At 53.1% G+C, this 13,300-nt stretch overlaps 1 protein-coding gene across 1 annotated transcript; it reads left to right on the forward strand.

The window, feature by feature from the left end:
* The first annotated feature begins 4,638 nt into the window (after positions 1–4,638).
* On the forward strand, positions 4,639–8,588 carry Enpp7 (ectonucleotide pyrophosphatase/phosphodiesterase 7). Its single transcript, XM_013113201.2, has 5 exons — positions 4,639–4,920; positions 5,113–5,258; positions 6,301–6,927; positions 7,477–7,696; positions 7,913–8,588. Exons 1-5 carry the CDS (start codon positions 4,677–4,679, stop codon positions 7,993–7,995), a joined length of 1,320 nt encoding a protein of 439 aa, XP_012968655.1. The 5' UTR covers positions 4,639–4,676; the 3' UTR covers positions 7,996–8,588.
* Positions 8,589–13,300: the final 4,712 nt, after the last annotated feature.

Consider the following 13,300-nt stretch of genomic DNA (forward strand, 5'->3'; position numbering starts at 1 on the left):
GTCTCAGGTGTCTCCCTTCCCTTCATTCTCCCTCCCCAGCCTAGATTTCCCCTCCTACTTATTTCCTCCGCCCGCCAGCCCTGCCTATCTCTCTTCTGCATAGCTATTGCCCGTTCAGCTTTTTATTAAAGCAATCAGGTGCCTTAGGCAGGCAAGAGGAAACAAACACAACACAAACAAGTATTTGTGTTACATTCTTCACAAAGGCAAATGTAACGCACCTTCACTCCGTTAAAGTAATGTTCCACACATAAACAAACGTAACACCCCTTTAAGTAATTAAGATAATACTCTACAACACAATGTTCCCTAACCCTAGTAACAGCCGTCCTGCAAGTCACTTAGGACAGCCACAGAAAAGCCACCGTGTGAAACTGGGCTTGGTGGCACGTTCCTGTAATCTCAGCACTGGGGAGGTAGAGGCAGGAAGGTTAGGTGCTCACACACAGGAAGTTCAAGGCCAGTGCTGGTTACGTGAGGCGCTGTCTTAGAAAAACGCCGTTGAAGATGGAGGCAGAGAGGGGCACAGCACTGGGGTCCTAAGGACAGAAGTGGGCATGCTCCCCACGCCCAGGGTCAGGCTCAAGACCCAGCCCCGACGAAGCCTCACCCTGCACTCAGAGTCCAGCCCCACGCTCTCATACTCCACCCCTCCCACACACCCTCACCCCTGCACAGACCCCACCCCTCCCACACACCCCACTCCTCCCACACACCCCACCCCTCCCACACACCCCACTCCTCCCACACACCCCTACCGCTGCACACACCCCATCCCTGCCACACATGCACACACCCCATCCCTCACACACACCCCTAACCCTGCTACATACCCCACCCCTCCCACACACCCCTACCCCTGCACACACCCCATCCCTGCCACACATGCACACACCCCTCCCCACACACACCCTCCCACACACCCCTACCGCTGCACACACCCCATCCCTCACACACACACCCCTAACCCTGCTACATACCCCACTCCTCCCACACACCCCTACCCCTGCTACACATCCCATCCCTGCCACACATACACACACCCCTCCTACATACCCCACTCCTCCCACACACCCCTACCCCTGCTACACACCCTCACCCCTGCTACACATCCCATCCCTGCCACACATACACACACCCCTCCTACATACCCCACTCCTCCCACACACCCCTACCCCTGCTACACACCCTCACCCCTGCTACACATCCCATCCCTGCCACACATACACACACCCCTCCCACACACACCCTCCCACACACCCTCAGCCCTCCTACACACCCCCACTCCTCCCCATATACACACCCTCCCATACACCCCTATCCCTTCTACAACCCTACCCCTGCCACACACCCATCCCTCCCACACAACCCCACCCCTCACTCTCTCACACACACACACACACACACACACACACATCCCAGAGTCTGAAACAATGAGGCGCCCATTCACATCCCGCCAATCATGTGTGTCCTAACTGGCTGTGCTCCCTGCAAACCAGCCAGGATGCCTGGGGTGGGTGAGGACAGAGAGGAAGGAGGGGGCACCCTGTGTCCCTGGATAGACTGAGCCCACAGCACATAATCCTGTTAAGATACTAATCCTCATTTACCCGGGAGGAGAGGCCAGCCGAGGCTGAGATACAGCCCCTCAGAAGCAATAAAAGGTGAGCAGCTGATAAAGTGGAGAGGCCGCTAATGAAACCCCACAGCACAAAGGTCAGAGGGTGCCTGGCAATCAGCAAGCCACCTCCGGGGCTCTGCCCACAAGAGCCAGATGCAGCAGGAGCTGGCGCCTGCAGCCGGGCTGGTACAGGGGCCAAGAGAAGGAACTTGGCTTTCTTAGATCCACAGCGTCCCTGGCTTGGAGTGGGACCACTTGGAGGAACCACCACCCAGGACCATCATGCTCTCCACCAATACCCAAGTCATAGGATCACAGCCTTTCTGAGGCCTGGATGGCCCCAAGAGCATAGTGATGAACTGGGAACCTGATGCCCCTGCTAGCCTCTGCTGTCCCCAGATTCCTGTCTGAGAAGCATCATGAGGAACAGTCACTGAATTCCCCCAAGGACATTCAGAGTGACAGCATGTCCTAGACCCTATCTGGGAAAACATGGGATTTGTCTTGGGGACTTGTCTCAAAGTCCAGGTCTTCATGATCTTGTCTCCTCCCCATGGGGAATGTCTACTCCAGCTAAGTTACACTGTCTGCTTTACCACCTCCATGCCCTGAAGCAAACTGTCTGCCAGCCATGGCACCCCCAGAGGCTATCAGACTGGGGAGTCTGAGGAGCCTGCCCTGATCCAGTCAGCCTGCAACAGAAGGGTCAGGCTCACTCCCTGTCTCTAGGGCACCAGCATCCCTGGCAGCACCAACCCAACTGCACCAGAGGAGAGAGCAAAACAGTCCAGACAGGCCCACCTTGATGGTGTGCAGAACCTGTCGAGCATCCTCTACTAAATGCCTGCCCATGCCAGGCCTTGGACCAGGAGCTGGGAACTGTGCCACTCAGCCTCATGGGGGACACAGTCACTCGTTCACACAGTCTGTTTCAGAGAACAGGGCGCTGCCTGAAGAGTTGGACCTGTGAAGGAGAGCACCTAACGGTCCCTTAGCCGTCAGCTGAGGTGGCTCTCCAGGTCTGTGCCCGTGTGTGGTTTGGCTGCCCAGGACAATCGTCACCCTTGCTGGTATCAATTCTACCCAGTCCCCAGACCAAGGGTTCCCAGGTCTCAGAGCACCAAGGGCGTCCTCAAGGAGAAAAGCAGAGTGTACCCAAGCTCCTGTGTGTGCTCTGCTGATGTCCCCTGCACCCAGGACAGCGTGCTGCCACAAATGCCACACCCGGAGTAGCAGAAGGCCCTGCTTCCCCAGGCTGGCACCCGCTGACTAAGCTGGAAGCTTGGTCACAGGAGCAGAAGGTACCATTGCTGGAGGCAAAGGGTAGCCCAGACCCAGCTCTGATCTCTAAACATTCCTGCGTCTTAGAGGCTGGAGACGTGTGGGTGAGCATGAGGTACCTGGGCCTGGACATGCCAGAGAGTGAAGGAGTGCTCAACACACACACACACACACACACCAGACACGTATGTATACACACATGGGACATGCACGAGTAAAGACACGTGCCCACATATCAAATATATATGCCCGTCCACATATATGTAAGACATGTGTAAGCATGCATTTGTGCCAAGGCACATGTTTATACGTGGGCGCCTATGTATCTCTTCTGAATGAGAATTCTTGGGGAGAAACAGCATCTACAGTCTGAGTGGTTAGAACCAGTGACGCGGTGAGGTTGTAGTGCTGGGGTTTGGAGCCTGATTACAATTTGTCTTGGGCTCCCTTTAGCCCACCCCTGTGGCAGCCCTAACATTCTGGGAATAACAGGGAAAAACCTTTTGGAGTGTGTTAACTTAGCAGACCAAAAGCTCAGCTCATCATTGCAGGGAGAGATCTCATGTATTGGCAACGCTGACCACGCCCCTTTGGGCGTGGCCACAGGTATGTGATGGAAGGCAGAAAGAAAGGAGAGAAGGGATCGCTCTCTCTTGGGGATCTGGTCCAGGTCGGAGACCAGCAGAGAGCTGACCTCAGTTCCCGGCTACTCATGTAAGTGACTCCTCTCTCTAATTAAGTATCATACGACTTCCCTTCCCTGTATTCTTGGTGTGGCTTGATATCCCTTGTCACATTGTCAGGTAGCGTCTGAGGCCCAAGGCTGAGGTCTCTGTGGCTCCCTCTCCCATGCACCCACAAATGTATTCTAAACGCATCTTGACTTTCTTTGTTACTGTGAAGACATCATGAAACTGCTTCCCACACTGGAAGATGGAAGCATAAACCCGTGTTCCCAGGTCACGGCCACTCATATTTGGCTCCAGAATGAACTACCTCTTGTCCCCTTTGAGATGAGATTTTTTTGAGCCGGGCGTTGGTGGCGCACGCCTTTAATCCCAGCACTCGGGAGGCAGAGGCAGGCGGATCTCTGTGAGTTCGAGACCAGCCTGGACTACCAAGCGAGTTCCAGGAGAGCCTCCAAAGCCACAGAGAAACCCTGTCTCGAAAAACCAAAAAAAAAAAATACGTGGGCTTCGAGGTTTCAGAAGCCCAAGCCAGGCCCAATGGCTCATTCTCTTCCTGGTGCCTCCTGATCCAGGTATAAAACTCTCGGCCCTCTCCAGCACCGTCTCTGCTTGTGTGCCGCCATAACATACTAAACCTCTGCACTGTAAGCCAGCCCCAATTAAATGCTCTCCTTTATAAGAATTGCCATGATCATGGTGTCTCTTCACATCAATAAAACCCTAACTAAGGCAGGGCCCCAACCCCTTGCCCCTGTCTGGGTGCTCCTCTGAGATCAGGGGAGTTGGGGATTTGCTGTGAAGACTGGGATGGGGAGCAGTTCCCAAGGAGAGTCAACCTTCCAGGCTCTGAGACACGCCCCCCTCCTCCATGAGGACACTGGAGGATGAAGGAAGAGGGAGAGAGGAACCAGGGAACTCCGTTAGAGACAGAGGCCATGCCAGGCCCACACAACCTCACGTGCAAAGTCTAGGCTGGTGACCGCCCATCTTTGGAGAAGCATAAGATAAAGAGCCGGACTGATCCTGGGACTTTGGTCCGCTCCTGGTCTGAGCTGTCTGTGCACCGATTCATCTGAGAGCCCGTCATGGGACACTCGGCTGTCCTCCTCGCTGTGGCCCTGGCCATCCTCCCCGCTTGTGGGACTGGGGCTCCTCTCCAAAGGCGGCACAAGCTGCTCCTCGTGTCCTTCGATGGCTTCCGCTGGAACTATGACCAAGATGTGGACACCCCTAACCTGGACACCATGGCCCAAGAAGGGGTGAAGGCGAGATACATGACTCCTGCCTTTGTCACCATGACCAGCCCCTGCCATTTTACACTAGTCACTGGTGAGTGTCAGCCTCAGGATGGGGCTTGGGGGATGGAAGGCGCCCGAGGCGTTAGGTGGGAGGCACCTTTTAGAAGTCTTCTTTGGCGGCACCTGGTCAAGGGGTGCCATGGGGCTTTCAGGTGACTGTGGCCTCACAAGCCTCTACCCCGGGCTTGCTCCACACATGCCCTGCTCCTCTGCCCCATCTCAGGCAAATACATCGAGAACCATGGGGTGGTCCACAACATGTTCTACAACACCACCACCAAGGTGCGGTGGCCCTACCACACCACGCTTGGTATCCAGAGCTGGTGGGACAATGGCAGCATACCCATCTGGATCACAGCCCAGAGGCAGGTAAGACCCAGGGGGAAACTGAGGCCATGACCAAGGGGAGGGGTCCACAACAGGCACAGGCATCCTGCCTCCTGGCATAGAAAGCTGCTCGGAGGGGCTGGAGAAATGCCTGGGTGGTTGAGAGCACTAGGCTATTCTTCCAGAGGACCCAGGTTCAATTCCCAGCATCCACACAGCAGCTCACAACTGTCTGTAACTCCAGTTCCTGGGAATTTGACACCAATGCACATAAAATAAAGCTAAATAAATTATTTTTTTAAAAAAGAAAGAAACTTCGGCGAGCTCCTGAGGACCACGTAGGAAGCATGCCAGGGACGGTGACTTAGGGTGTAACTTGGTTGGCAGAGGTGTTGCCTGGCGTGCATGAAGCAGTCCACACCCTCAGGCCCTTTGGCACTGGAGAGGAGGGTCACGTTCGCACTGGGTAGCAAACTGACTCAATAAGGAAATGCTGAGCAAAAACAAAAAAAAGCCTTTATCTGCTTCCAGTCCCACTACTGGGCACCTAGGGGCCAAAGGGCTGAAGGTTAAATGGGCAGGGTAGATAGTAAGACATCAAAGGGAGGATTTCCAGGTGGGCGCAGGACAACCCTCAGACCAACGCCCCACACTGCCACTTCCACCCGAGGGGCTGCCCTCCTGTCGTGTGGCACCTGGTCCTCAGCTCCAGGGCCAAAATAACCAAGTGAGAGCTCAGCCTCCCCTGATGCTCCATCCAGAGGAGACAATGAGGGAGGAACCATGGGCTCGTGCAAATGGGGGGGTTGGAAGGACAGACAGAATGGGCGGCAGGGATTTACGGAAAGATGGATGAGCGGCTGGGTGGGATGAGGTGGACAGAGGAGAAGACAGTGAAGGGGGGTCCAGGGGACAGCTAAGCCTCAAGGCCAGGACGCCGAAGGGCACGGCGTGCGGGGACATCTCGCATCTACGGTCTCGGTTAGTGCGTGAAGACATTGGGTGCTGGGCCTCTGGATGGCTTGTAAGGGGGAAAGACAAGACAAGGAGTCATGGGGCTAACTAACCCTTCCTCATCCCACAGGGCTTAAAAACGGGCTCCTTCTTCTATCCCGGCGGGAACGTCACCTACCAAGGGGAGGCCGTGACGATGAGCCGTAAGGAAGGCATCTTTCACAATTACAAAGACGAGAAGGAGTGGAGGGAAAATGTGGACACTGTGATGAGGTGGTTCACGGAGGACGACGCGGACCTGGTCACCCTCTACTTCGGGGAGCCAGACTCCACTGGCCACAGATACGGCCCTGAGTCCCAGGAGAGGAAGGACATGGTGCACCAGGTAGACAGGACTGTGGGTTACCTCCGGGACAGCATCAAGAACCACAGCCTCTCAGAGAGCCTCAACCTGATCATCACGTCAGACCACGGCATGACAACCGTCCACAAGGAAGCCAGCGACCTGGTGGAGTTCCACAAATTCCCCAACTTCACCTTCCAGGACATCGAGTTCGAACTCTTAGACTACGGGCCCAATGGGATGCTGATCCCCAAGGAAGGGATGCTGGAGAAGGTATACGGTGTCCTCAAGGATGCCCACCCCAGGCTGCATGTGTACAAGAAGGAAGACTTTCCCAAGAGCTTCCACTACGCCAACAACCCCAGAATCACGTCCCTGCTCATGTACAGCGACCTCGGCTACGTCATCCATGGGGTCAGTGGGGCTTGCGGGTGGCACCTTGATCCTATCCACCCCCAAGGGGTTGTCAGCCACCCAAGGGACACACTCAGCACTGGGCGACAGGAGCGTGTGTTGCGTGTGTTGCCTGTGTGTGTGTGTGTGTGTGTGTGTGTGTGTGTGTGTGTGTGTATGTGTGTGTGTGTGCTTGGGGTAAAGTCTGGGAAGCCCAGGTTCACAGGGGGGGAAGGACAGGACACAGAGTCCGTATCAGAGAGGGAATCATAGGAGTAGCATGCATGGGCACACACCCTGAACCATGGACTCGGGCTGGCATCTCTACCCCACCCAGTGCCGTGAACTCTTCATGTGGTCCACAGTTGTTCCCTGAGGCTCCATCTTTGGGAGGTCTCAGAATTCATACGAGTCTAGAAGCCATCTTAGCACACGCTGTGAACTTTTCCTAAGGTCATCCACCCACACAGGTGCCAATCCATGGGGGAGCAGGGAAAGACTGGGAAGGAGGTACCAGGGGGGACAGTGTGGTCCCAATTAATGACCCAGAACCCCTGCCCCTCCCTGCAGAGAGTGAGTGTCCAGTTCAACAAAGGTGAACATGGTTTCGACAACCAAGACATGGACATGAAGACCATCTTCCGGGCGGTGGGTCCCAGCTTCAAGGCAGGCCTAGAGGTGGAGCCCTTTGAGAGCGTCCATGTGTACGAGCTCATGTGCCACCTGCTGGGCATTGTGCCCGAGCCCAACGATGGGCACCCTGGCACCCTGCAACCCATGCTCCTATCAGGTGAGGCAGCGGCGCTCCTCCTCTGGGGCCCAGGCTGGTATGTACACATCTGTGAGCTTGCAAGCCTGCAACCAGGCCACCGTGCACAGCCCAAGGGGGTGTTGAGAGAGAAGCCTGGGGACTCGTGGGGACAGCTGGGACCCCTGGTCCTCCATGAGCCTGTGGAGTCGAGTTACAGTCCTCTCCCTCTCTCACTGAACCTTCTGCCTTTCCTAGGGTCCGCTCTCCCACTTGGCGGTCAACGCCGCTTGGTGATGGCATTGATGGGGATCCTAATGGTTCTGGCCAAGGTCACATAATGCCCCACTCGGTCAAGTTCAGAAGGCAGAGGAGGCTGAAAGAATGAAGCCAAGACTCTCCCGCTTCCTGCTTCTCAGCCAGAGTCCCTTCCCCTGCAGGACCCCTTCAGCTCCCTGACCTTCCCCTCCCCCACTTCGCCCACTCCCACCTCCAGCCCAGCAGCCAGAATGCAGCTTCTGGATGATTCCACCACGCTGGTGACTCCAACCAGCCTGGCAGCCAGAGAACCGCACGCTCTTGGGGTCCCTTCCAGCACAGGCTTGGAGGACATCTCTGCAAAGCAGACAGGTCATCATATCCCCCCACCAACAACCCTACTGCCCTCCCTCTAGATGTTACCCACTCCTTCCTGCCACCATTCAGAGCTCCAGTGGAGAGGACTCCAAACCTCACACTAAACTGGTTTCAGGAGAACTACAAGGGGAGCTGGTCCCAGAGTGCCCCAGGAGCCAGCCTCAGTCTGAGGACATCCCAGAATGAGAAGTGACAAGACCACCCTGTTTCTCCGTCCTGTGCAGTCACAACCTGATGGGGGAAGTCCTTCTGTGTAGATGCTGTCCTATTTGTTGATAAATAAAGCACTGTTGGCCAATAGAGAAGCAAGAGAGGTGGGACCAGGGGTCGAGGAGGATTCTGGGAAATGTAGTCAAGAGTAGAGAGTCGCCATGTGATCCTGGGAGGAGAGGGCTCAAGTCTGGCGTTCTCGGTAAGATAAGACCTTATAAAAATGCGTATTAGTAATTATGGGTTGATAATTAAGTCAGAGCTAGCCATTAAGAAACCATAGCAAACAGCCGACAGCTTCATAATTAATATAGCGTTTTGTGTGTTCATTTGGGATGACGCGGCTCAGGCACCGGGCTGGCGGGAAGGATCTCGTTACATATGGCACACAATGTGCAGCATGAATTTCTTTGTAGAATGGTAAAAACTTAAAAGGGATTTTAGAAACAGAAGAACAGAGACAAGCACGGCTTCTTGGTAGCAACAGCTGCTAAAAGAAATGCTACCGAACTAATCCAACTTATACATTTTGAAAATACTTTGACTTCTAAATTTAAATACAAGGACAGGTTACTTGGGAAAAGAATTTCTCCTTGTGTTTCCACAGAAAATGTAAAGCTATGGATTCCTTCCATACTAGTGTGGTTTGATGAAACAAGACCCCCTGAAACGGTGTCCCAGGTGATCCAGAATCTAAAACAGCTGAGATGATGCAGCCGCGCAGACCACAAAAACAAGGACCTGGCCAGATTTCTGTGTTTTGTCATGGACCCCATGATATGGACAGCAGCCCCAACCAGCAGGAAGCTGTTTGGAATGAACAATGCCCAAATTCCCAACTACTGTTTATAAATTTTTTTGTTTTCATTTAAATGGGGTTGCTTATAAATAGTGATGATCACAGTCAATCTCTTTCTAAAGGGGAAAAAGGGGAATAAGATATAGAAATGAATACTTTGTATTGGTATGGATTTTCATTTACTGATACAAATTCAAGGTCAGTTTTGTGATATGTATATTTGTCCTCTTGTTTAGGTATTGTGTTTGTATAAATCATTTAAAAATGTAATGTATACTTAAATATAGATTATAGATAGTTACCTATAACAGTCAAAACTTATAGTTAGGTTAGTTAGGGTTTCTAGATATACAGAGATGTATTTGAGATGGATAGATTTTCTTCAAGCCTTTCAAAGACCTACAGAATATATGGCATTTAAATGATTTAGGGATTTTCATGATAGTGAGACACCACTACCCCTGGCATACCAATTATGTCTGAGAGGAAGATGGGCATCGAAGAATCTCGTTATGGAGTTTGCATTCAACATGGCAAGACTAGCACTTGGGCAAGAAACTGCTCTTGCCTGGACTGTTTGACTGTTGCTGTATAAACTGGACATGCAGAACCCACAGGAAAGTGACTGCTGAACTTAGAAAGAAAGATGGACAGTCCTACAGGGTTCCTGCTTCATGGAAGAGTCTGTCAGACATTCGACGGACACAAAAAAATGACTGACAAACTGCCAATGCAGATGGACAGTTTAAAATTTCCTGCTTTGCTGAGAAGTCTACAAAACACACTGTGGCCTATGTGCTGAAGATGGATGCCCCAACGTTACAGAGGAACTTCGGATGACTGTCCAGTTAGCGAGATGTCTCTGTCAACTCTAGTATTTATATATTATCCTTCTGTGGTCTTTGATGGAGTTGAAGACAGTTATAGTTATAGTGTTCCTTAGTTATGATAAAAGATAAGCCACATATAAGACTTTAGACTCACACAGATAGGATAAATGAAAAAATACTTCTTTTAAATCTTGCTAAATGTTAATGAACTAATATTGTTTCTATAGTTCTTGCTTAATAACTGCCTTGTTATATATTTTACTATGTTAAAGTTAAAACCTTTATTTTTATTTAGACAGAAAAGAAGAGATGATGGGAAAAGTCCTTCTGTATATATGTTGTCCTATTTGTTGATAAATAAAGCACTGTTAGCCAATAGGGAAGCAAGATAGGTGGGACTATGAGTCAAGGAGGATTCTGGGAAATGTAGTCAAGAGTAGACAGTCATCATGTGATCCCGGGGGGCACAAGTCTGGCGTTCTCAGTAAGATAAGACCTTATAAAAAGACATATATATTAGTAATTATGGGTTAATAATTAAGTCAGAGCTAGCCATTAAGAAACCATAGCAAACGACCAATAGCTTCATAATTAATATAGCATCCTGCGTGTTCATTTGGGACTGATGCAGCTCATGGACCAGGCTGGCAGGAAGAATTTCATTACAACAACTCTTGGCCAGAGCGGAGGAAAGTCATTCAGTTCCTCTAGAAACACAAAACAGGAGCCCACTCAACACCAGGCTGGTGGGGCTGGGGCTCAGGGACACACAGTGAACGCGGACAGTCCAGACGGGGCTGTGTCTCTAGGGTAGAGCCCCTTGCCGAATGCAGAGGGTCCTAGGCTCATCCTCAGAGCCACAAACGAAGAGAAAGAAAAGTGGTCCTAGCTCTGGCACTTGTAACAGAGGGCACAAGAAGTGGCAGTGCTCACCCAGCCCATGGCAGAAAGAGGATGGCCTCAGGCAGAAGCAGGTGAGGGCAGCACCTAGGGTCCCTGACCCTAGACCTCTGGGGTGGGGGTGTGAGGGGAGAGAGGCTGAGAGATGGCCACGGCCAGCACAAAGTGGAGCAGGGAATTCCAGGCACATGGGGCTTGACAACTTGCCACTGGGGAAGGGATGTCGCCCTGCACACTGCCCTCCACTGCCTCTGGATGGAGTCTCAGAACAGGAGGCCGCACACAGTGCGTCCCCATCCTTAGGTGTGTGCACTCCAGAGCCAGGCCTGGAGAAGTGCCCCCTTCCCACTCACCCTTCCAGCAGAGGAGGGTCTAGACCAACCTTTTAACATCCCAATACAACAGGTTCACACGAAATTAAGTCACGGGAAAAAATTCACAACAACTCTCATGTCTTGGTTATGTTTATGATCCTGGGTCACAGATTGGACACACCTAGTCCAGAGCCCCCCTAAACGACCTGCGGGAATCTGCCTGTATCCTCCAGGATCCAGCCGGGACTCACGAGAGCCAGGGAGGTTGGCTCTCTGGGACCATCCCACTAGGCTCCTCTCTCATCTCTCCTCCCCAGACCTGTCTCACCTGTGCCAAGGCACGATACCTGTTTTTCCAAGAAGCTTCTAGAAGCTGTCTCTTGGCTGCAAGCAGCCTGTCAAACTCTGGACTGGACAGGCACAGGCCCAGCCTCCCGAGCTTGCCAAAGCCCCCACCCACCCAGCTTTAACACTCTAAACCAACCGCCAGCAGGATCCTCAACCCCCTCCCTCCCACAAAGCCCTCCCCTGGGAACAGCGCTGTCCCCTGTGGCCTCGCGGGGTCATGCTGCAACCCTGCAGGGCTGAGCCTGGACAGGGCAGGGTACTGGACAGTAGAGGGCGCTCTGGTCCCTGGTCTTGTGCTAGAGTCAGCCCCTCCAGAGCATCTGCCGCTTTGGGCTTTCTGACATCTGCCACAAGAGGGCGCTGTCCAGTAGAGCACCCTGGGAATAGGGGCGCAAGTCCTGTGGCTGACACCCCAGACGGGTGCAAACAGTTGTGGGAGCCAATATGGGGAGAGGGCCCCAAAAGGGTGTGTCCTAAACAGCTAAGTCCTTAATATAACGGCCAAACCCAGCAGAAGCAGTTCCTCCTTGCTGCGAGGTTGGCCCCTTTGGCTGGCCAGGCCGATCCTGGCACAAGGGTGGGCTTTGCTGAAAGAGGGAAAAGGATGAGGAGGCCCTTTGTGAGCTGACAGGGAGCTAGTGTTGTCTGTGGGCCGCAGCGCTCAGCAAAAACATACAAGATGGGAAGCGCAAACACGGTCGGGGTGACTGGCTCCCGGTGCAGGGCTGGGTGGCCCAGGGCCTGCAGCGGGAGACCTATTCATTTCCCATATTGAGAGCTGTGTCTGCGTGGCATGGGTTCGAGTAGCCAAACATGCCCCTAGCCTGGCCCCCAACAGGCGAGCTGCCCCCAGGCCTGGCTTCCTGGCTGGAGTTGTTTCTCTGTGTGAGTATAAGAACCAACCACTATCCAAGGGAAGACGGCACACGCGCCAGTATCCAAGATGGTGACCGATGTGACATAGACAAAGGGAGTGTCACCATCTTGCGTAGGACCAGCTCCCTCCAGAATGACTCCCACTGTGACTATGCCAGAGAAGCTCCTCAGGCGACAGATTCTGGAACAGGAGGCTGTTTCCCTCCCATGGCTTCTGCTTCTGAGCTTGGCTTTAACTTTTGCAGCTGGGACCTGGCCTGACCTGCCCTTCCCGGATGCCTGGAACCAGGTCCTGATCAGCCCAGGAATTACTTAGGCTCGTGACCCCGGAACAAAAGGGGTTCTGAGAAAACTAACTCACACCCAATTCCACAGCCTGCGTGTGCACAGTGGAGTGGAGTACACACCACACACACACACACACACATACACACATAGACCCACACATACACACACACACACACACACACACACACACACACACACACACACACACCACAGATCTGGCTCCAGCCCTACCTACCCAGGCTTCACTCAGTCTTAGACCCCAGGCCTGCCCTACCTGGATGGAGATCAGATAGAGCTGACTAACATCCCCATTTCTTACTCCCGATGCTAGGTGACCTGAGGGCTCCTCCCTGCAGAGCTGAGCTTTCCCTGTGGGTAACAGGACTGAGGTACACAAGGAATCACCCACACACTCTCCTACCAACTCCTCGGTCCTGGGCAAGCT

Source organism: Mesocricetus auratus, unplaced genomic scaffold (genome assembly GCF_017639785.1).
Source record: "Mesocricetus auratus isolate SY011 unplaced genomic scaffold, BCM_Maur_2.0 Super-Scaffold_100007, whole genome shotgun sequence".
Taxonomy (NCBI): Eukaryota; Metazoa; Chordata; class Mammalia; order Rodentia; family Cricetidae; genus Mesocricetus; species Mesocricetus auratus.

What these genes read in the sequence shown, in the direction of transcription:
- Enpp7 (XM_013113201.2), top strand. Translation starts at nt 4,677, where the DNA reads ATGGGACACTCGGCTGTCCTCCTCGCTGTGGCCCTGGCCATCCTCCCC. An exon ending in GGATCACAGCCCAGAGGCAG is followed by an intron (nt 5,259 to 6,300) that starts GTAAGACCCAGG and finishes CTCATCCCACAG; the next exon opens with GGCTTAAAAACGGGCTCCTT. An exon ending in TCGGCTACGTCATCCATGGG is followed by an intron (nt 6,928 to 7,476) that starts GTCAGTGGGGCT and finishes CCCTCCCTGCAG; the next exon opens with AGAGTGAGTGTCCAGTTCAA.